Consider the following 25,381-nt stretch of genomic DNA (forward strand, 5'->3'; position numbering starts at 1 on the left):
TCTGCACTGTTAGAAAATAAGTTATTTAAAATATTTTTGCATTCTTTAATTATGCAGTAAATTCATTATGTAAAAACTTAAACAGGAGAGCTTTTATTTCTGATGTTTGCTGTAAGTGTTTTGACCAGTAAACTACTCATTGTCTACTGATTTTTTTATTATTATTTTTGTAGGCTTATGATGAGGAGATGTATGGCAGTAAATATCAGTGGATCATTCCTGGGTGGTATGAAAGTTCATGGTGGGAATCTTGGATTAATTCTTCACACTGTCTCAGCAAAAACCTTCTTACTGCTATGGAAGGTTACATTGGAGTGGATTTTGAACCTCTCAGTTCAAAAGTGATAAAGACCATATCAGGACGGGTTAGTATCTTTCTTTCAACTAGTTTTTAACATTCAAAAATATTCCCCTAATGTACATATTACTTCACCTGTCAATTTTTAAAAATTTGATAACTACGGAAAGAGACATTGTAGGGTAGCTTTTGAAATATTTTGTGTCTCTGGGTGAATTTAGTGATCAGGAAAGAGAGGGACTAATAACTACCAGCAGAAATAGTCATAGTACAGCAAGCATTAAGCAGTCCCTCATCTCTCACCCTAGAGTCTCCACAACAATCCTCTATTTCTGCCATGTTTTTATGTAACCCTCATTCTCTTTTCTCCTCCTGCCCTCATTTTATCTCCCTCTGTCTATGAGTGGATCCCTAAACACTGTCTCTTTTCCCTCAAGCCCCCAGCCCTTTCCTCATCATCTTGCAGACCTTTCCTAAGGGCCTGCTGCTTCATTTCCCTTGGAAAAGACTCTAAACAGCGCTGGGAACTTTGGAGCAGGCCCACCCCTCCAGCCCCACAATGTTGGGGATGAATGTCTAGGAAGCACAGGGATCCTCAGGGCTCTTAGAACCAATCTCTGGGTGCTCCACATCCTTCCCTAGGTTTCCCCAAGTTTCACCTACTATTCCCAGTCTCCTTTGTCACCAATTTATGTCCATCTCTCTGCCTCCCTCCTCTGATCCACTTCCTCCTACGTTATCCTCTCACTTTCCTGCCCCTTTCCCAGGTCTCTCTCTACCTCTTCCATGACTCATTTCGTTTCCACCTCCCCACTCCCCATCTTCTGGCCAAAGATTTTATAGGGCCCCAAATGAGGAGGAAATCGCTGCTGCTGCTGCTAGCACAGCTAAGAGGCAGGTAGCCTGCCTCAGAAGAGAAGTGCTGCTATTGAGTAGCCGTCCTCAGAAGGCGATGCTGAGCGTAGAGCACAGCATTATTACTACAGGCAACTGCAAGGCACAGAGAGCAACCAGATCCTATGTTTTTGGTGCCCCTTACAATGGGGTGCCCTAGGAAGAACCTATTATTAGACCTAGAACTAAGGCTGCCATTGCAATTGACAAGGGATTTCCAAACAATTTTTTAATCAGAGGTGCTCATGTTTTTCCATGAGTCACTTTTTGACATCAATGCTTACTGGAAAAATGTTAAGTACATTAACATTCTGATCAAACAATGTCAGTTCATTTCTTTTTAATTATCATCCTTATTATTTACTTATTTGTACTTGTATAGCAGCTAATATGATTATCCTCCCCCTCCAGTATGCTATTTTAAAACACATAAGATATCATTTCTTCTCTTCTGCAGGGTGATATACAGATAAAATCCCTTTCCCTGTTGTCTTTGTTCTTGGATTTTCCCTGCAGTCAGTTACACATACATGCCCTTAAGGCAGTAATGCACAAGCCTTATACAAAATCCCCAAATTACAATCCACAGTACTAGATACTATGCGGGGCAGACAGATCATTAGAAACCTTTTTTTGCTATCTACTTCCTTAGCTGTATACATTATTTATACTCGGTAAAGCCTGATCCTGCAAATTGTTAACCTCACTAGCTCTCTGTGACTCACAGGATTGGATATGCTCCAGATTTTAGATAGATAAATATGCAGCATGCCAGCTTATCATATAACCACGTGTATGATTTCTGAAGGTTCTTTGTCTTTTTGAGATGTTCTTTTTAACACTTTGAATGTGTTGTGTGTATTTGTTCCTGTATAAAATATAATGCATAAAGTCCCAGCCCATGAAAAAATGGCCTGATTCTCCACTGCTTTGCCCTCATATAGTCATTCACACCTGTGCAGATTGAGTGCAAAATGCTACCATTCTGGAACTCATTGCAACAAGCCATTACTGAGGTCAAGAGCTTTGCAAGATTCTGAAACAAAACAATAACAACAACAAAACCTAGACAAGTTTGTGATTTTTTTTAAAAAATCACTTACATAGGAAAAAATTATAAGGTTTTAAAACCTCACTTCAGGGCAAACCCAAACCTCTGTGACAGAGATCTGGAAAAATCTTCCCCTTTGGTAATTCTATGGCTCACCAGTTTGCAACCCAAGATGCTGGATGCATTGGAATGGAAGACTGATGGATGAAAGTAAAATTACTTAAAATGGGTGCTTATTACATACACAGTCTGTGCAATACATATTCATCTCTTTCCAGGCTCTTTTTCTCCATCTCCCACCATCACTCTTGAAATTAATAAGACTGCATGATCTCATGGGATTTTAACTCTTTCCTAGCCCTTTCTTTAAAAATCTTTTCTATATCAGTGGGACACTTCTAATGAAGATTCAGGACCCCAAATCTGTGAAGTCCTGAGCTATGTCATGAAGTTTTATTTCCTTCTCCACAGACTCCACAGCAGTATGAAAAGGAGTATAATGACAAACGGGGAGATGGACAGTCCAGTAAATTTCATGGTTATGCCTACGATGGAATATGGGTGATTGCCAAAACACTGCAGCGGGCAATGAAATATCTCAACACTACAAACAAACACCAAAAAATCGAGGATTTTAACTACACAAACCACAAACTTGGCAAAATATTTCTGGATGCTATGAATGAAACCAACTTCTTTGGTGTAACGGTAAGGCCCAACCTGCTCTTATTCACTATATTTTTAAATCAGTATCTAAAGTATTCAGATTATATTTTTTAAATAGTTTGAAAAATAAAGGGAGGTGTGTATATGCAATTCCTGTGTTTTGGGAGGTTTCTGTCCTCCTTACTTGCTGAATGGTACATGGGCCAGATCTTCTTTGTACAACTTCAGCAGAGCACGGAAGCAATGTGCTTAGCTGAATTGGGCTCCTGGTGCACTGTGGCAGCTTTGTGCTGCACTGCTGTCAGATAGAGGCTGTAGAGTTAGCACTCTGGCCCCAGGAGGACTGCTCCAAAGAAAGATGAAGCATCTGGCACTGCGAATCTGATCCATGATGCATTATCTATGTTTGATATGTAACTAGATAAGCATTTAAGTGCTTCTGGTTTTGTGCCAATTTCTTCTGATAGAAAATATGGTGTTGTGTCTTAGAGTGGTACAGAGTGTGATTCATATATGATACCTCTGTTTCCCTTCCTAGTCAAAGGTGAAATAGGTGTTGATAAAGAGCAGATATATCAATGTTTTGGAAAATTCAAACATATACACATCAGTATGTTAGGATATGCATCATGAGGTATTAAGGGAAGTAGCAAAGAACTTAGGCCCAAGTCCAGCAAGCTGCTTCATTTGTGAATAGTGGTACCCTGGCACTGAGTAGTTTGTAGCTTATGGACTTAATTGATCTGTTGACCATATTGGAAACCTAATGAAAACCAGGGAGCTTGTGGAAGATTAGAGAAAAGAACATGTAGTGTCGATCTTGGTGGGGGAAATGGGAAAGCAGCAAGAGAAGTACTCGAGTTGCATCTCTGCGTCTGTGCGCAGTGTTACTACCAAAAGCTAACTTTCATGTCTTGTCTTATAATGAAACAACTATTAAGAGAAAGATTCCTAAATTTCTAGGGGATAACAAAAGCATTAATCTGTAAAATCAGTCCCACACAAATATTATATATTTGTTTTAGAATTACAGAATTAGTGAGTGTAACGAGCAAAATGCTCAATACTAGCCATTTGATGTTAGATGATTCCACCTTATGGCTCCTTGATCCTTGGGCTGCTAGACACCAATATAGTCTTGAGGAACAACTCAGAGTGTCCCCAAGGGTGTGTAAATTGTACACGCTGTAATAGACCCTAGATGGCCATTTTAGCAGCTAGAGATTGATGAAATTCTGGGGTGTTCTTGTAACACTTTCTTTTCCCCACTACATGCTTTACAGTGGATAGTTGAGAGGTAGGGGTAAGGGGCAGGAGACAGTGGTGTGGTGCTAGCTACACCAATCCTTCACCACCCAGGAGTTTCCCCAGCTAGCCATTTCAACCAGCTTTAAGGCTGCTTTACATTACTGGAGCAGCACAAAAGCATCTTTGGTGGGACCAAGGATCTAGCCCAATATATCTACAGCCGAATTCTGTTCTCAGTTATTCCCCTTTAAATCTGTAGTAACTCTTTTGATTTCATTGAAGTGGCTTCAGGCTTTTAGGAGTGTAAATCAAATCAGAATATGGACTTTACATTTTGAGAAGTCATTTGATAGCGTGTCTTGCAAACTGTCGGATGTACATTAAAAGTACAGCTCCGTTTAGAGTTGATACAGAGCTGTACTGTCCAGGGGGATCTCTGGGAGATACTCTGATTCAGGATGAATGCCTTCCAGAGCTCCGCAACATGCATGGGGAGAGAGCCTGCCACTACACTCGCCTGGGCAAGCAGCATGCTTGCTGCTTAGCACCTGGAACGCTAAGTGAGTAGATATGGAATGGGGACTTTTAGGACAATATGGGTTGCTGGTGTGGCATGGAGGTAGCAGTCCCTGCTCTTATCTGAACACAGGGACTTCAAGTTTCACGTGGCTTTGAGTAGAGCACATAGAAGCTGGGAAGGCTCCTTGGCTGGTCCCTGGTTACCTGGAAAACTGCGTAACAACCTGTCACAGCCTGGGCACAAGTTCATTTTGATCACCTTAGATATTAACCTGTCACTTGAATTCAAAACATGTTGAAGTAAAGTAAACCAAGGGTAATTACATACGGCAAAAAATGATGTTGGGGGAAGTGTCTAGTTGCCCACACCAGCAATCAGTGGCAGGACTGGTTTTATTTAATATCATCATTAAGTATTGTAGCATTACCATTTTGGAAATACTTATGTTACAATAAAACTGTTAAAGGAATATTGTTTAGGCTGCAGTATAAAAGAAAAATACTCATGTTAGGATATGATACAATTTACAATTGCCCATGCAAATTTAATTCTGACGCTTACGCATTCTTGTTCACTGAGTGAGGCAGGGGTCTGATGGAAAAAAATTTGTGATAATTTAATTAAAGATTGTATCATAATACATGTGCAGAAAAGGGCTGAGTTAATGTTGTACAGAAAACTGTAAACTGGATTTCTTAACTTTCCAGTATTTGATTTTGAAATGTAAATAGTGCTTTTTAACAAAGGTTTTTGTACATAATTCCTTACTTTAAAAAAAAATTCTTTGATATTCAACTGTAACTATCACTAGCAGGGTTTGAATGCTGCACCTCTTGTATTGTAACACTTAAGCTGTAGAACTAGGAATGGTAAGTGATAGTAGGAGAAAGCTGCTAATCCAGCAAAGCGATTGACCACAAGGTACAAGTACTGCTTCCAGGGGGTATCTGGAGGAGAGCCTAGATCTCTCTTCCCCCACTTAGCCCGGAGTTGGGGAAGCTGCTGTTTCACTCCCTGAAAGATGAAAGGCTCCTGGGGCCATGTGTTGCCATTGGGAGGTGGTTGTGGGGTCATGTTGTCTCACTTCCTGTCCCTCCCCTGCAAAAGTGTTGTGGGAGCTCTGGCTCTGTTTGGTTGCATGACAGATTTAAAGCAAAAGAGGGTAATGGCTTCATGGATTAGTTTGGGGAAATGTTGCAAGCATAAGAGTCAGCAAGGAAGATGGCACAAGAGCACTGATGGGGGAGATAAATAGAGAGGGGCAGACTAGGGACCATCCTTAAAGATGAGGACAAGAAGCTTGAATTTAATGTGGTGAATTCAAGGCATCCAAAGAGGAAGTTGATTTAATTGGTCCAGGAAGGTGATCATAGCAGCTGTATTTTTAATAGACAATGTGGGTCAGGAAGGCCATAGAAGAGAATATTGCAGGAGCCTAGACAAGAAATCACGAGAGCCTAGATGGGAATTTTAGTTGATAGAAAAGGCCAGATCTCAGAGTTGTTACAACGGAAAAAAGCAGCAAGATGTGGACATGGCTTAGATGTGTGGCACACATTGTTGTTTACTCTTGTGATTTTATCGTCCAGACCCAGCATCTGGCTGTCAGAGGCTCAGGGACACCCAGAATATGGGGTTGCTTCTCTGACCAGCTTGGCCAATAGCCATTGATGGATCTATCCTCCATGAACTTATCCAATCCTTTTTTGAACCCAGTTATAATTTTAAATTATCTCAATTTTTGTTTAAAATGTAGGTACGTTTCTAGCACTCATAGAGAAAAACTTGTAAACATCATCACTAAAAAGCTCAAAAGCCAGAAAATGAATGCAAAGAACCCAACGTTTATTATATGTTAAAATCTCATGATTTTAAGTCAATCTCATGATATTTTAGAGGCCAGGCATAATTTTTGAATGCTTGGGGTTGGCAATACTGAGTCCAGAAGTGAAGTGAGAGTCAAAGGCAACAGCCAGGTGTTGGGGTGCAATCATGATGGTGATGATAAAGACATCTGGGAGGATATGTCAGAGAGACAGATCAACATGTGGGATGCACAGAGATGTCTCAATTCTATGAACCTATGACACAAATATAAAAGTTCTCTTAACTGAGCATTTTCTCAATACCTCAGGAGCAGATCAGGACCCATCCTGTCACCAGCACAAGGGAGTAGACTTCAACTCTGCATAACTGATGCTCGATAGCCCTCCCCTTTGAGTGGGTGGAGCTCTATCTCCCCCCAAAACACCTGGTGGCATACCTACGCTGTCGTGTCAGGGGTCCTGCAATGTAGCCCTGTTTCACCTGGTCACCCTGCACCTCTCCAGAGCAGCAAGGTGACCGGGAGTGAGACTGTGGTTCCCTGAGTTGCATTTTCCCTCCTGGGATGCTCCTAGGGCAGTGCGCCTTACTAAGGGTTAGATCACAAAGCAAATATCAGGTCCTTTGTTTTTTCTTTCCCTCTTTTCTATGTCCACCTCTCGTTTAATCTTGACAGCCCATCATGGTAAAAATGATAGATTTTATTACCACAGTCTTGGCTGTGAAGGGAAAGTATTTAATCTGAGATGAAGAAGCATGACATTTTAATTTTTAAACTATTCTCAGAGGAGACATGAGAAAGTGAAAACTCATCTATGAACTACGTTTCTTTGAGAGGGGAAAGGAACAATGTTTCATCATCAGCCAGGTTGAGTATTTATGTGATTTTTGTATTAATTATGTCTTATCCCCCTATGATTAATATTGTTGTTTTATAATGTTTTTGTAGTATATTACATTATTGTTCAATGTGATGAGTACCTTGGTCAGGGCAATTTGTATAGTATAATTAAGTTATTATTTTTATCAAAACAGCACCTATTCCCTAAGGCAATACCAACTAAAACTATCAGTTAGAGGCCAAGGTACTTTTTAGTCTGATATTTTGATCAACAACCTTAATGTTATCTTTTGTTACATATAAAATGTACATTTTTTTTAATCCAGGTTTTTATCAGTAGTATATCAAACTGCCATAGAAAAAGATTCCAATATAGCAATAATCGTGGGATTCTAGATCTTGAAATGGAAGAAAATAACTTGATCTATCCCTTAAATAGAGTGCTAACGATATCCCATTATACTAACTGACCAATGTTAAGCTTTTGTCGGTCAGTGATGTGAAAAAGACACCCCTGAGTGACATAAAGTTTCACCTACAAAAGCGGTGATGTGGACAGCGCTATGTCAGTTGAAGACATTCTCCTGCCAGCATAGCTACTGCTGCTCATTGGGGGTGGTTTACACAGAGCAGCTACACAGGAGACCTTACAGCAATGCAGCTGCATTGGTACCGCTGGGCCACTGTAAGGTCCGCAGTGTAGACATAGCCTTAGGTCATGAGTGACAGCGAAAGAGGGACATGGTAGAAGGGGTCTTGCAAAAAGAGCAAAACCAAGAACTATGATGCTTGTTTCCTCTCTGAAATATAAACTCTGAGTTTAACATGTCCTTCCCACAGGTGATCTGGTTCTCAATACATTGGAAGAAGAAGACCCTGTTAGCAGTTTGTGGATCTTTGGGGCAGATTCTTTGCTTCATTGAATTTATACTAGGTGATGCAAAGTGGGAAACCATCAGGGAAATAGTTACAACTCTCTTCATCTCTGCCTGGCTCAGCCCGAGCATAGGTTAGAGTATGTCTAGGGGCTTCTCTAAGCTGAGTCAGCTGTTCATGGCGCCCAAAGCACCATTCACCTGCTGAGCAAAGCCACAGCATAGCATACTTTGGCCACTCCTCCTCTCTATCATTTCTAAAGCTGGTTGAAAAACTTTTGATAGCTCCTGGGGGCCCCCCTTGAAAAATTGCTGTTTCTTCAGGAAGGTTTCTTGTGTGGTGTGGGTATGTGTGAGAGAGAGATCCCTGCTGACCCCAGAATAGCCATTACCCAGGGGTTAGGGCACTCACCTGGGATGTGGGTGACCCAACTGAGTGCCCTAACCACCAAGCTATAGAGTCTCTCTTTCTCTCTCTCTCTCTGTCTAGCCCAATGAATATTTGTTTATTTATACATGGCAGAACAGCTCCCTCAGGAGAGATTGAGGGAATCCCACCTCTTGCAGCTATTTCACTTTGTATAAATAAATATTCTGAGAGACAAAGAGACTGACTCTTTAGCCTGGTGGTGAGGGCACTAGTCTCACCTTGGAGATGGGACACCCAGCTTCAGATTCCTACTCTGTCTGATTTGGAGAACAGATGTAAACCTGTGTCTTCCATTTCCCAACTTCATGCCCTTACCACTGGGCTATTCTTCTCTTAAGGGTTTTGTGAACATTTTTTGAAAGGTCTCAATTTTGTTCTGATGCAGAATGAAAACAAATTCTGAAATCTCAAACTTTTTCACTAAACAGAATTGTTGTTTTCCAGCCAGCTCTGATCCAGAGTTGGCCTGCACTTTGGAGGAGGCTGGCGGGGGAGTGGGGGAGGGTGAAGGACCTAGCAATGGTAGTTCTGTGCCTGCTGAGGACTTCTCTGTAGTTGTGTCTTTTGTTCTTTACACAACAGTCATAATATGAAAGAACTACATGGGCATAGTAGGGTCAAAAAATCTGTGTTTTCTAACTAATATACAAAATGTGAGACTGAGTTAGGTATATACATTGCTGCTCTGGCAGGGTACTGGGGATTTTTGAAACACAGGACAGTGAGCACCATCAGAGGCTCACAAAGTATTTAAAGGGATGCTACCCAATTCATATACACTACACATGTGTCCCATACAAAGGCAGTGAAGTTAGTCTTCTGATGAAGCATCAGGTATGACAAGAATGCCATGCTACATGGAACAAAGGATTGCATTTGGTATTTGAAAAGCCTGTGTTCCTTCTGCAAATGTAAAGTAGTAATATGAGGACATAACAGTATGAATGTCTACTAGTAAATTTTGTAATGATAAACCTTTGCATCGCTAACTTGCACTGGGGCTTGGCAGTTTTGGAGTAGGGAGCTGCTACTGGCTCTCTACAGTCCAACTTTCCCACTCTGTCTGAGCTGAGTGGAAAATTGATACCTGAGAGTTTACATCTTTTCTATGTAAGGAGACTACTCTGTTCTATTCAGGCTCTTATGTAGTGTTGATCTCTATAGTATCTGAATGTCCTCCAGTAGTGCATTAAGCAACATGACTAACATCTGCTTGTTCTTTCTTCCTCTCCCCAGGGGAAAATTATGTAGGGAATTATTTTAATACAATATATGGTATGAACAATGATGTGTGTTTACATAGCAAAAAATAAAAATGATTGAAGAAGTGCACACTACACTTGGAACAGAAGGTGGTGGGGTCTATGGTGGTTTTTCATTTTCATACCAAAATCTTTTCCTGGCCCCTGCAAAAACTTTGTCACCTCCACAGACAAGCCTTACCTTTGCAGTGGACAGTTCCATTTTGCCAGAAGAGCAGAGCTGTCAGATGCAGTTCTCATCTTTCACCTTCAGGTGTCCTGGAGGAAGACCATTAAGTGTCTTGTAGATAAGGAACAAGACCTCGAATCTGACACATTATTCTAATGGGCATCTTATTGAATATGTCCAGAGCTCTGCCAGTCAATTTTGCTGCCAATGTGGTCATTTTGTGATCATTAGGAATTGCATGGAGTGTGCACAATCTTTTAAAGGTGAGGAAATATTGAGCAATATCACTGGATTTATCATACTGTGGACATAGTCGCTCCCATTTGTGGATTTTTGGGGAAATGGAGCCAGCAGCTGAAAGATTTTGTCTTTTTAACTTCATAACAGCCAGTTCATGCTTTTGGTCCTCCATAGCTGCTTTTTTGTGGGCAGCTTTCTTTGCCTTCACAGCTCTCTTGTGGGCAGATTTTTGGTGTTTTCTTTTAGCAGCTTTTTTTTCGAGTTGTTTTAATTTGATCAGTTTCTTATGTTCCTTTTCTTTCTCTTGTGCTCTCAGTTTGGCTAAATCCAGGTTTTTTTGGATGCCACTTTGTCATCCTAGCCTTTTAGTGTTTAACCTAGCTCTACCTGAGAGTTAGAAATTAAAAAAACAACCCAGCTTGTGAATTCCTTTGCAACTATAACTTGACCCCTCTGCCTTCAGGCGGAGAAAAAAAAACCCTTTAACTGCTCTCAGCAAAAACCTGTTTCCAAACAGCCAAAAGGAAAGAAAAATTTGTCCCTTTAAAATCCTGCTGTGCTTTTGGTTCAAAAATGACCCCACCACTCTGCCACCATGTCAGGGTTCCCTCCCCACTCTGAACTCTAGGGTACAGACATGGGGACCTGCATGAAAGACCCCCTAAGCTTATTTCTACCAGCTTAGGTTAAAAACTCCCCAGGCACAAATTTTCCCTTGTACCTTGGGTTTAAGTAATGCTGCCACCACCAAGTAATTTAACAAAGAACCAGGGAAAAGGACCACTTGGAGTTCCTCTTCCCCCAGAATCCCCCCGAAACCCTTACACCCCCTTTCCTGGGGAGGCTTGTGAATAATATCCTAACCAATTGGTTACAAAATGATCAAAGACCCAAACGCCTGGGTTTTGGAACAATGGAAAAATCAGTCAGGTTCTTAAAAGAAGGATTTTATCTAAAGAAAAGGTAAAAGAATCACCTCTGTAAAATCAGGATGGTAATACTTTACAGGGTATTTAGATTCAAAACACAGAGGATTTCCCTCTGGGCAAAACCTTAAAGTTACAGAAAACAGGAATAAACCTCCCTCTTAGCACAGGGAAAATTCAAGTTACAGAAAACAGGAATAAACCTCCCTTTTAGCACAGGGAAAATTCACAAGCAAAACAAAAGAAACTAATCTGCCTTGCCTGGCTTACTTATTCTGGTTGCAATATTGGAGACGTGGATTAGGATGGGTTGGAGAAGATGGATTTTTGTCTGGCCCCTCTCAGTCCCAAGAGAGAACATACACACAAACAAAGAGCACAAAAAACCACCCCCCCTCCCCACAAGATTTGAAAGTATCTTCTTTCCCCATTGGTCCTGTTGGTCAGGTGCTAACCCGGTTATCTGAGCTTCTTAACCCCTTACAGGTAAGGAGGAATTCTAGGCTACCCTTAGCTGTATGTTTATAACAGGGAGCTATTATGTTTCTATGTAAATTAAAGATATACTTTATTCTCTTGAAAGAGCTTTAGCACTGTTTTCCTGTATTTCCCAAGTAGATATTTCTCTTCCAACTTCTTTGACATTGTAACTGTCCTGTTGTGTCAGGATAGCTGGCCCCTGTAAATGAAGCCAGTCCAGGTCCCCTGTGCCAGAACAGGTGCTCCCATGTGGCCAGTTAAGAGGGCAGGACAGCACCTGTGAGCTATAAAGGACCAGGGAGAACCTATGTAGAGTCTCAGTAGGAGAGAGAGACGGACCAAGTTATTGGGAGCTATGAAGGACTCGGGAGAATCTCTGGGGAGACACTTTAGTGAGATACAGATAGAGCCAGTAAGTAGATCAGTGGAGACTAGAGTGACAGGGAGTCTGAGTGAGTCAGAGCAGATTGGTTCAGTCAGGAAGGGAGGGTAAATTAGAGGTGATAGAGACCAGGGGACTGGAGGAGTCCCAGAAAGAAGCAGAACCAGTGATTCCTGGGAGAAAGCAGGAGAGCAGCAAGAGAGAGGTTTGCTGGCTGGTGTCAACAGGACAGTGAGACAGAGGGCTGAATGCAGGAGGAGCAGCAGCAGGGAGAGCTGTCCCCTGGCTCTAAACCAGAGAGCCAGAGCAAAGGGCTGGAGAGGTCTGGAGGCAGGGGAGCAGTGGTGGAGCTTACCAGCTGATATCTTCAGGGCCAGACACCTGGATCCAGAGAAAACATGAGTGGGCTGGGGAAGTGAGGGATGCTCCCTTGGCAGGGATGCTCCCAGCAGAGAGGCCGTGAAGTTTCTTGCTGGGATGAGTGGCATTACACTTCACCTGGAAGGGTTGGGGTAGCAGTCCTCATACAAGGAGAGGAGAGGACTGACAGAGTCCCAATGCAGTTGAAAGCACTGGAGTGTGTGAGATATATGGAGCATTAAGGGACAATATGTCTTGAATTTTAATGACAGCTTGCACTGCAGTAAACAATGGACTACATGTGTGAGATTTTTGTTATGGACTATTTTGAACTATGTTCTGGTAATGCATCCTGTTGATGGACTAGAGGATAAACTCGCATGGAGTTATGGGGATTCCGAAAGGGAAAACTGAGGCAGCAGTGATTGTTATGCTGCGGCCTGCCATCTGAGGGCAGCAGGTGGGATTGCCCTATGATATCTGGATTAATAGATCCCTAGATTTTAATGCCAGAAGGGATCATTATGATCATCTAATCTGACAGCCTGTATAACACAGGCCACAGAACTTGCCCCAAATAATTCCTAGACCATTCTTTTAAAAAAACATCCATTCTTTATTTAAAAATTGGCAGTGATGGAGAATCCACCACAATGCTTGGTAAATTATTCCAATTATAGACTACTCTCTCCATTAAAAATGTACGCTTATCTCCAGCCAGAATTTATATAGCTTAAACTTCTAGCCATTGGATTGTGTTATACCTTTCAATGACAGATTGAAGAGCCCATTGTTACTTATTTGTTCCCCCTGTAGGTACCTACAGACTGTAATCAAGTCACCCCTTAACCTTCTCTTTGTCAGGATAAATAGACTGAACTCCTTGAGTTATTTACTATAAGGCAAGTTTTCTAATCCTTTGATTGTTCTCATGTTTCTTCTATGAATCCTCCCCAATGTATCAACATCCTTCTTGAACTGTGGGCCACAGAACTGGACAGATTATTTCAGCAGAGGTCACACCAATGCCAAATAGAGGTAAAATAACCTCTCCTACTCAAAATTTCCCTGTTTATGCATCCCAGGATCGTATTAGCTCTTTTTGCCACATCATCATCCTGGGAGCTCATGTCAGCTGATTATCCACCATGATGCTCAAATCTTTTTCAGAGTCATTGTTTCCCAGGATAGAGCCTCTCATCCTCTAAGTACAGCCTACCTTCTTTCTTCCTAGAAGTATACATTTAGCCTTATTAAAACTCCTATTGTTTGCTTGACCCCAGTTTACCAAGCAACCCAGCTCTCTCTGAATCAGTGAGCAGTCTTCTTCATTATTTACCACTCCCCAATTTTTGGGTCATCTGAAAATGTTATAAGTGATAATTGTTTTCTTCCAGGTCATTAATAAAAATGTTAACTAGCATAGGGCCAAGACCCTCTGCAGGGCCCCACTTGGAAACAATTAGGATTCCCTGTTTACAGTTACACTTTGAGACCCATCAGTTAACCAGTTAATCAGTTTTTAATCTGTTTAATGTGTGCCATGTTAATTTCATATCATCCGAGTTTAAGCAAAATGTCGTATAATATCGTGTCAGATGCCCTACAGAAGTTACAAGTACATTACGTCAACACTAATCTCATTTTAAAAAAATATTTTTAAAACAGATATCAAGTTAGTTGACAGGATCTATTTTCCACAAAGCCATGTTTATTTGCATAACATTACCCTCCTTTAGTTCTTGATCAATCAAGTCCCGTATCAGCCACTCAATTATCTTGCTTGAGGTAGATGTCAGGCTGACAGGCCTATAATTACCTTGGTCATTCTGTGTACTCTTAAAAAAATGGCACAATATTAGTTTTCTTCTGGAGTTTCCTCAGTGCTCTAAGATTTATTGAAAATCAGCATGAACAGTCCAGTGATCTCCTCAGCCAGGCCTTTTAAAATGCTTGGATGCAAGCAAACTGAACCTGCTGACTTAAAAATGTCCACCTTTCGTGGGTTCAGCTTAACATTTTCCAGAGATAGTACTAGCATGGAAAGAGTATTGTAACCATATGATGAGGCTGTATCATCTGTTTTTTTCCTAAATACAGGATGGAAATATTTATTGAACACATCTGCCTTTTATACATTATTATTGATAATTCTACCATTTCCATCTTGTAATGGACTAATACCAGTGTCGGGATTCTTTTTTTCCTAAATATATATTTTTTTAAAATGCTTTATTGTCCTTAACTCCTCTGGCCATAGAATTCTCCTGGTGTCTCTTGGCTTCCCAGATCAATTTCCTATAATTCATTACTATCAATTTTCTCTTTCTTCCATTAGTTATATATTTTATTTTTTACAGCTGCCTTCACTTCCCTCTGAACCAAGTCAGTTTTTTTTTTTTTAACCACTACAGCCTTCTTCCTCAATTGTGGGACTGTGGCTTTTGGGGCTTCTGCTAAGGTGTTCTTAATTGATTCCAAATTATCATTCACACTTTTCTAATTAAATTCTTCCTTCCAGCTGATTTAGCTCATAATTGTTTTCAGCTTTGTGAAATTGGCCCTATTACAGTACCATGTCTATATATTACTGGTCTTGATTTTATTCTGCTTGCACATTATAAATGTGCTCAAGTAATGATCACTTGTACCTAAGCTACCATCTATTTTTAGTTCTGTGATCAGTTCCTCTTTATCTGTTGGGACAAGGTCTAATATAAAATTCTCCCTCGTTGGTTGCAACTATTTTTGAGTTAGGAAATTGTCCTCTATGATGTTTAGAAATTCCAAGAATGTTTTAGGAGTGGCAGCATGAGACCTCCAGGATGCGTCACCCATGATCACCAGCTTTTTTCCTACACATTGTAGAAGTGTAAGGAAGCACTCATCTTGTTCCCTAGTGGTGTTTAGTGGTCTGTGGCAGACACCAATTAATACCCCATTTTGAGCTGTATGTGTTAGGATCCATAAGCATTTAGAATCATTGCCTTCTGAGTAATCAATGACTCAGAAACAGGTAATGCCACTTTTGACATAAAGTGCCACTACCCTCCCCTTTTGCCCACCAATCCTTCCTAAATAGGTTACCATTGATTTTAACATTCCAGTCATGCAAGTCATCCCACCAGGTTTCAGTAATACCAACTAAATTCAATTTACATTCTTAAATGAGCAATTTCAGTTCCTCTTGTTTATTACCCAGGCTCCTAGGATTGGTGTCTAGGCAATCCAAGAATTTCTTCCTCTGGATCCTTGACTAATTTTTTTCTCAAATCTCAATGTTGTGCTAATTGAATACTCATTTTCCCTCTCTTCACACTCCCTTTTTGCTATTAGTTTAACCCCCTCCTGACTACTCTAGCAGCCTGTCCCTGAGGCGATTGGTCCCTCTTCTACTGAATGGAAGCCATCCAAACTATACAGCCCCCACTCCACATAGAAGGTGGAACAATGTTCCACAATACCAAGCCCTCCACTCTACATCACTTACCTAGCCAGCAATTCACTCCAGAATCTTCTGTCTTCTTTTGCTTGAGGGACAGGAAGAATCTCAGAGAAGATGGTTTGGACATTCTTTTTCTTCAGCACACTTCAGAGTTCCCCGAAGTCAGCTACTATGTTGTGTCATTTGTATTGGTATGAACCATCACCAATGGATCCTCGCCTGTCTACTTCAGAAGCCTGTCCAATCTTAGAGTGACATCTCATGTCTTGGCTCTGGAAAGGCAGCGCACCATTCTGCTGTCTGCCTGTTCCTTGTAGGATGTTCTTCTGAGTATTGAATCTCCAACAGGGACTGTGTCTTCCTGGGATGGTTGGAGAACTCTTTGCAGGTAAGCCTGATTTTCTTACAGGTTGGGCCGAGCTGCCATCTAGACAGGTCCCGTAATCTCTCAATTCCCTTGGACCTGCTGGATCTTGAGGGAGATCTTCCATAGTTTCCATGTTGAGGACCTGGTATCTATTTGAAACTTCTAGCTGTGTGAATTCTTCCTGCTTCTCTTTTCTCTGGTGGCCACAGACTGCCTATTCTCATCTGTCTCCAGCTATGTAGAATGCCACTGTGACCTCTTGTGTCTGGTGGTTATGAACTGCCAAGCTTCCTTTCTAATTTCCTCTCTCATGATTCTTTTATCGTTGGCTCCATTCTTCCTTGAACCTGGGATACTGGTGTTTCCCAAACCTGGTTGTCTGGGAACTCCTTAGCTTCTCTAATTCTTAGTAGGGTCTCAATTTACTCCTCCTATCCAAGAATCTCTTCCTCCAGCACAGCCACCAACTTGAGCTTCATGTACAATAATTGACACAATAAGAGCCTTCTAATTCTCTTAAATCAAGACAGCAGAATCATGGCCAGCAGAACCATTCTGCTTAGTGAACTGGCATATTAAGTGAGCCTGCAGAGCCCAGACAACGGACCCAGACATCAGTTGCTGGGAAGAGCTGTCAGTACTTTGCTGATAAGTTTAGCCAAATACCTATGGAACAAAAAGAAAAAAAAAACTTAATTCCTGACCAAATCATATAATCCACTCTACCACCCCTGAGTTAATTTGCCCAGTCACACTTACCACAGCTCAAGAAGCCCTGAACAATATTGAAGTCTCAGCCTGTGAAACAGATGTACTAGCAGGTTAATGCCAAAGAAGAACATCTATTCCCACTACTAAATGAAACTGGCAAATATCTTCTTTAGAGAAGCACACTTGCCTAACTCCTTGAAAAATTCAATAGTTTATCCCAAACCTTATCACTAAATCCTGAAGACCTATTCAAAAAGGGACCCTAGCTATTGACTTTTGGGCTGCAAAATTTCCATGTGTTCTTATACAGTCTAAAATTTACCTCTTATCAGTCATAAGCCCCTGGTGGCATTTCTTGGCCAAAGTCAGGCATGCATATATATAGATTAGCTGTATGTTCGGGCATTGATCATGCTACTTATACTATAACATTCTGTGGTTATTATTCAGTATGTTATATATGAAATACCAGGAATCATTAGATCTTGCTGACGACAAGAATTTATTGAGACTACTATGTGGAGACTGGGACAATTTTATTTTGTACACGTAGTCCTCTAAAGATATTGCAGAGAGAATTTAAGACTCTGTCTTCACCAATGTAGCAGCAGATATGCAATAAACCCCTGGACAGATTTTGGGGTGAGGTAGCTTTTCAATCCTTTGCAGAGAAAAAAAAGATCATTTCTCAACTGAATAAGGTTTCCTACTGCAAGGAGTACAGGAAATATCATGAAACTGAGTTAATAGCAGTTAGGGGATCTGTTTGGAAATATATCTAGATCCTTATTATTAGGAGCAATTTTGGGGCCCTAATGATAATGCAATGGAGAACAAAATACAAGGCAATGGAAACTGCATGATGGTTAAGAATATGCCACCCCAACAGCATTTCTTTCACATATCCATGGAAGTTGCACTGGATGAATTCTACTGGAGCAAAAATTATTTATATCCAAGGGAATTTAAATAAAATTGCTAACTGTACTCTCACACATGCTGAAAATAGCATATAATTGTTCCAAAATATAACACTGGAAACCTGATAATTATGAATGCCTTCTATAAAGCAGCTGTAATTCTCAGTGGGCTGAGTCACATTTTATGTGCATTAAATGAACAGCCTTCTAGTGAATGAGAGGTGTGACAAGATGGCCAACATTAGTATGGTGGGTCCTGTGCTTTTCTTGGCAGGGAGGCTTAGATGCCACTCCTTGCCCCTGCTCTTGGGCCACTGAGGTCCCCACTAGTGGCCCAGGAAGGTGGTAGGGGAGGGAAACAGGGGAGGGGTCTGGGTTTGCTCCTTACTCTGAGCACCAGCCCCTCTCAATCTTCCCCTCTTCCCCCTTGGGTGGGGTACCTTTGGTCCTTAGATGCTGGAGAAGGGAGTCTCCTTCTCCTGTTAGGGCAGGGTCTCCCTTACTTTGGTTCTCTGATCTTTCAAGTCCCACAGCACATCTCCAAACTTCAGTCCTCTCTCTCCTTCCCCCTGACTGACTGAAGCAAGGGGTTTTATTAGGTTCCTGACAGGGCCTTAATTGACTGCAGGTGCTCCAATTAACCTGTAGCCACTTTCCCTAGTCTACAGGGAACCACACCTTAATTAGCCTTGGGCTTATATATTTCCCCTCTAGCACTCTACTACTGTTCTTTAGCCTTTCTGTATCACAGAGGTTACATACATGTCCTTTTTAAAAAGGACAATTATGCCTCTAGAAGACTGGAAGGTTATATTTCAGCCTAAGCAATACACAAATGGCTTTACAGGGTAGCACATGAATATTTATTTTACTGAGAAAGATACCCAATGTTAGAAATGGTCAATTTTTTTTTTCCCAACAGAACACTATTCCACCCAAAAATTCAGTTTAGTCAAAATTAAAAAGTTGTATGGGAATATATTGATATTGACAAAAGTTTTTGAGGGGAAAAACTTGTAATGTTCTATTTTGACTATCATATGAATGCATTTAAATTTGTATAACAAAAATTAACATTTTAGACAAATATAATGTATATTAATATAAATTCTATTAATATTTTGCTACAAATGTCTAAAGGAAACATTTTGATACTGCTGAAACAAAACGTTTTTGATGATCCTGAATTGGAATTTTTCTTTTGTGGGAAATTTTTAACTTTTTTGTTCTGATTTAATTTTTTTTTAATGTCAGGATTTCCATGGAACAAAAATTCCAGTTCCTGATCAGCTGTACTCAGTTTTTGACAGTGTTCAATAGCAACGCCAAGCAGTATATTATATTTACTAAGCAATGCTCAATCAGGGACCTGTTAGTGCTACACATTGCAGCCTATAGATGCAGTTGGCAAATGAAGGAGCAGTGTTGGAGCAGGACCCTACTTCAGGGCTATAGCAGAGTTTTTGGGGCTCTGGCATCTTTTCCAATAAACTGGGAGGTATTTGAGGATGTGGAGGCCGCAGTGTGATCTTTCTTGCTTTCCTGCAATTCCAAATGCAGTTTCCATGACTTCGTGTATTGGTGGTGAGCAGGAAATGGGGCAGTCTCTTCTGCTTCCCTCTTGATCTGCTATTAAAGGTCATAAATGTTTGAAACATTCTCTAGATGCCACTGAAATGGTACTACTTGTGGTGTAGGTGATAATGAGAGGGTTGGGTTACCACCTTTCTAATTGCTGGTAACTAGACCCCAAGGCCCTGCACCTGCCCTGCCTCTTCCCCAAAGGCCTGACACCATCTCTCACTCCTCTCAAGTCTCAAGGAGCCTGCCTGCATGTAGGAGGCAACCCTGGCTGAGCTGGGCCTGGAGTGGATTAATGCTCCAGCGCCTCTCCCCACCACACAGTAACTGAACATTTTGTTCGGGTGCCACTTAGGGTTGCCAGGACTTTCAGCCGGACTTTTCCGTTGAAAACTGGGTACATGGCAACCCTATGGCACTTGGACACAGAAGCAAAAAAATGGAGTGTCCAGGTAAAACCAGGATGGGTGGAAACCCTAGAGGATCACCTAGCTTTGAGAAACTGTTTGGTAACAAAGTCCTGCCCTCAGGATCAATGATCTGCCATTGACTATTCTGAAGGTGTAATGCTTGTATACTTTGTGTCAGTGTCATTCAATACCCTGCTGTAGAAGACTTCATCTTGTGCTTGAGTAGTTTCAAATAGCTTTGTCCTGGTTGTATTGTTAGACTGAGCTGCTGAATGAAATAGCTATCATCCTTATTTGCCTCTGGAGGCCATAAGTGCAATTCTGCTCTGAAAGTGACGATACAGTTGTCATGATGGGGCCCAATGTTTATGGCTCAATAATTTCCATAATAAATATGCTAAATGTACAAGTAAAATAATGCTTTTTCTAACTGCCATCTCTGCAAACTCCTCCTTGGTCTGAAACGTAAGCTGGGTCCTTTCCTTCTCACCCAACATCACCAGTAAAAAAAGATTTTCTGGGGAAAGTGATGCCCTCAATTACACCTGTGTCCTTCAGTACTCAGTGATAATGTAAGTGCATACTTTGAAGACGCGAGCATTTCACAGATTTAAATGAGTGCTTAATGTGGCCCTGCAGAATCTGTGTTACTTATGCTGATACTTAAGAACAAAGGACCCAGCCTGACTTTCAGAACTCAGGCTGAGGTTGCAGGGATTGGCCCATTTGAGAAGAGTTTGTAAACTGAGCAAATCTAATCTGAAGTCACTGATATACAAACTCACAATGCGAATTTTACACATCCCTTCAGTGTATTAATTTTATGTATAACACAATTCAGGGCATTGGACAGTTCTGTGCACTTCCAAACCATGCGTGTATGCAGTACAGATAAAATTCTTTTTGCTCAGCACAGGCTGAAAAGACTTCGCATTCCCAGTTTCTGCTTGCTATTTCCAATGCCATTTTATTTGTGTTGGTCTTCCTCAGAAGTGAATTCAGCTGTATATGTAGATGATGGAAAATATCATATCGCAAGATGAATAGAAAACCCATATTTGAAAAGACATAGAGGTTGAAGTCCATATGGGAATGCACAATGTGAATGTACGTTATATGGGTGGGCATTCATCCCCAGCTATTTAATAATGTGATTCTAGGAGTGTGACACTGTTGATGCGGAGACCATTTGCCAAGGCCAAATGATCTCTAGGGAAACTGTCCTTTGGAAACTGAAGCATCTGAATTTCAGTTTTCTGCTTTCTTGGCAAGAGGCTCACTACTGAGAAACATGATGGATTCTCTAAAGGAATCTGTACAATTACACAATTATTTGAGATACCTGTAAAAAGATATTTATTTGTAAACCAACTTCAATGGAAAAATTGAAATGTCATGTGTATACGAGAAGACACAAGATTTATTAATACAACCAAATAACTGTTTTCCTTTATGAAAAGATGGGCACTGAGCATGCACACAATGGATCAGTGGTGGGAGAAAAGAAAACTGAGCAAATGAAGTGACTGGAGTAAAAGAGATTTGGTGGGGTAGCTCACATGACTGGAGCACTGTCATGGATGGGTATAAACTGTTCAGCAAGGACAAGCGAGGGAGGAAAGGTGGGTGAGTTGCACTGTATGTAAGAGAGCAGTATGATTGCTCAGAGCTCCAGTATGAAACTGGAGAAAAACCTGTTTAGAAGCGAGAGCAACAAGGGTGATGTCATGGTGGGCATGTGCTATAGACCACCAGACCAGGAGGATGAGATAGATGAGGCTTTCTTCGGACAATTAACTGACATTTCCAGAACACAGGCCCTGGTTCTAATGCGGGACTTCAATCACCCTGACATCTGCTGGGAGAGCAGTGCACAGGCAATCCAGGAAGTTTTTGGAGCATGTTGGGACAACTTCCTGGTGCAGCTACTGGAGGAACCAACCAAGAGCCGTTCTCCTCTTGACCTGCTGCTTACAAACAGGGAAGAATTGGAAGGGGAAGTAGAAGTGGGTGGCAACCTGGGCAGCAGTGACCATGAGATGGTTGAGTTCAGGATCCTCACAAAAGGAAGAAAGGAGAGTAGCAAAATACGAACCCTGGATTTCAGAAAAACAGACTTTGACTCCCTTAGGGAACTGATGGGCAGGATTCCCTGGGAGGCTAATATGAAGGTGAAAGGAGTCCAGGCTGTATTTTAAAGAAGCCTTATTGAGGGTGCAGGAACAAACCATCCCGATGTGCAGAAAGAATAGCAAATATGGCAGGTGACCAGCTTGCTTTAACAATGAAATCTTCGGTGAGCTTAAACACAAAAAGGAAACTTACAAGAAGTGGAAACTTGGTCAGATATCTAGGGAGCAGTATAAAATTATTGCTCGAGCATGCAAGGATGTAATCAGGAAGGCCAAAACAAAACTGGAGTTGCAGCTAGCAAGGGATATGAAGGCTAACAAGAAGGGTTTCTACAGGTATGTTAGCAACAAGAAAAAGGTCAGGGAAAGTGTGGGACCGTTACTGAATGGGGGAGGCAACCTAGTGACAGATGATGTGGAAAAAGCTGAAGTACTCAATGCTTTTTTTGCCTCGGTCTTCACAGACAAGGTCAGCTCCCACACTGCTGTCCTGGGCAACACAGTATGGGGAGGAGGCGAGTAGCTCTCAGTGGTGAAAGAACAGGTTAAGGACTATTTAGAAAAGCTGGACATGCACAAGTCCATGGGTCCAGATCTAATGTATCCGAGGGTGCTGAGGGAATTGGCTGATGTGATTGTAGAGCCATTGGCCATTATCTTTGAAAACTCATGGTGATCGGGGGAGGTCCCAGACGACTGGAAAAAGGCAAATATAGTGCCCATCTTTTAAAAAGGAAAGAAGGAGAACCCAGGGAACTACAGACCCGTCAGCTTCACTTCAGTCCCTGGAAAAATCATGAAGCAGGTCCTCAAGGAAACCATTTTGAAGCACTTGGAGGAGAGGAAGGTGATCAGGAACAGTCAACATAGATTCACCAAGAGTAAGTCATGCCTGACCAACCTGATTGCCTTATATGATGAGATAACTGACTCTGTGGATATCGGGAAAGCGGTGGACATGATATAACTTGACTTTAGCAAAGCTTTTGATACAGTCTCCCACAGTATTCTTGCCAGCAAGTTAAAAAAGTATGGATTGGATGAATGGACAAAAAGGTGGATAGAAAGCTGGCTAGATTATCAGGCTCAATGGGTAGTGATCAACAGCTTGATGTCTAGTTGGCAGCCAGTATCAACCAGAGTGCCCCAGGAGTCAGTCGTGGGGCCCGTTTTGTTCAACATCTTTATTAATGATCTGGATGATGGGATAGATTGCACCTTCAGCAAGTTCACAGATGACACTAAGATGTGGGGAGAGGTAGACATGCTGGAGGGTAGGAATAAGGTCCAGAGTGACCTAGACAAATTGGAGGATTGGGCCGAAAGATATCTGATGAGGTTCAACAAGGACAAGTGCAGAGTCCTGCACTTAGGACGGAAGAATCCCATGCACTGCTACAGACTCGGGACCGAAGGGCTAGGCAGCAGTTCTGCAGAAATGGACCTGGGATTACAGTGGATGATAAAATGGATATGAGTCAGCAGTGTGCCCTTGTTGCCAATAAGGCTAACAGCATACTGGGCTGCATTAGTAGGAGCATTGCCAAGAGATCGAGGAAAGTGATCATTCCCCTCCATTCCACACTGGTGAGGCCACATCTGGAGTATTGTGTCCAGTTTTGAGCCCCGACTACAGAAAGGATGTGGACAAATTGGAGAGAGTCCAGCAAAGGGAAACAAAAATGATCAGGGGGCTGGGGCACATGACTTATAAGTAGAGGCTGAGGGAAGTGGGCTTGTTTAGTCTGCAGAAGAGAAGAGTGAGGGGGATTTGATAGCAGCCTTCAATTTCCTGAAGGGAGGTCCCAAAGAGGATGGAGCTCAGCTGTTTTCAGTGATGGCAGATGACAGAACAAGGAGCAATGGTCTCAATTTGCAGTGGGGGAGGTCTAGGTTGGATATTAGGAAACACTGTTTCATTAGGAGGATGGTGAAGCACTGGAATGGGCTACCTAGGGAAGTGGTGGAATCTCCATCCTTAGAGGTTTTGAAGGCCCGGCTTGACAAAGCCCTGGCTGGGATGACTTAGTTGGTGTTGGTACTGCTTTGAACAGGGTGTTGGACTAGATAACCTCCTAAGGTCTCTTCCAACCCTAATCTTCTATGATTCTATGATTCTATAATTGAGGCTGACAATCCAATTTACACTTCATAAAACAATGGAAGGTAGAATTTCATGGGTACAAGTATGTTCAGAATTAAACAAACCAAAATGCATAGTGCACCATTCATATACTCATTAAAAGAAAAAAACCTGAAAATGTAGAAATATTAATGTCAAGCAAAATGTAGCAAGAAGTATAATCAGAGATTGAATGCATCCTGCCAATTAACTAATAAGATCTGCCTTTCTCACCCCCCCAAAACAGGTAGTATTAACAGTTCAAACACCAAGTAAAAGGAAGAAAAACAGCAGAATAGTGTGTTTAAAATATTCTAAATGGTTTTCAGTTAATTTATAAAGATTAAAAGACTGCAGTAATACCGCTACCATTCCCTGAAAATAAAATAATCCATGGCTGAATAATTAACTTTTTTCTGAGAGACAGCATGGGTGAAATAATATTTTTTAATGGACCAACTTCTGTTGGTGAGAGATACAAGCTTTTGAGCTCACACAGAACTCTTCTCTAGGTCTCTGGAGACCTAGAGAAGAGTTCTGTGCAGCTTGAAAGCTTGTATCTCTCACCAACATAAGTCGGTCCATTAAAAGATATTGCTTCACCTACCCTGTCTCTCTCATATCCTGAGACAGACATGGATACAACAATGCTGCAAATAACCTTTTTTCTAGTAAATTCATAGATTTTTTTTTCCAGGCCTAAAGGGACCATTATGATCATCTAGTCTGACCTCTTGTATTACACAGGCCATAGAATTTTACATAGTAATTCCTGAATCAAGACCTACAGCTTCTGAATTAACTAGTGTATACTTTTTAGAAATATATCGTCTTGATTTAAATGATGAAGAATCTACCCATATCACTCGATAAGCTCTTCTATTGCTTAATTAGATTTACTGTTACAATTTGTGCCTTATATCCAGTTTGAATTTATCTAGCTGAAAAAACAGCCAAAGGGTATAATGCCCACTTTCCCATCCAGCCCAGATGACCATTGAATCTCCAGTGTCTTCGAATTATGCACTTAAATTATTACTGAGGCCTAATTGAGAGACACAGATGTAACTAGGAGAGTAATATAATCCTGAAAAATCTTTATTACTGGTGATGTAGTGTGAGAAGGAAAGGACACAACTTCTGTTTCAGGCCCAGTGGGAGTTTGCAGCTCCAAGGTGATCAGGCTGGAAGGGAAAAGTCGCAGTTTTGCAATGCTCCTATTCCCAG

The 25,381-nt window shown here is 41.4% G+C and overlaps 1 protein-coding gene across 1 annotated transcript in view; it reads left to right on the top strand.

Annotated features, from left to right (window-relative positions):
- The window catches only part of GABBR2 (gamma-aminobutyric acid type B receptor subunit 2), an 813,006-nt gene that overhangs the window by 386,342 nt on the left and 401,283 nt on the right, over positions 1-25,381 (top strand). The window contains exons 6-7 of the mRNA XM_074945100.1: positions 174-365; positions 2,715-2,951. Of these exons, the coding sequence (XP_074801201.1) occupies positions 174-365; positions 2,715-2,951 (429 nt within the window). The remainder of the gene's footprint in view (positions 1-173; positions 366-2,714; positions 2,952-25,381) is intronic.

Source organism: Natator depressus, chromosome 2, assembly GCF_965152275.1.
Source record: "Natator depressus isolate rNatDep1 chromosome 2, rNatDep2.hap1, whole genome shotgun sequence".
NCBI classification, from domain to species: domain Eukaryota; kingdom Metazoa; phylum Chordata; order Testudines; family Cheloniidae; genus Natator; species Natator depressus.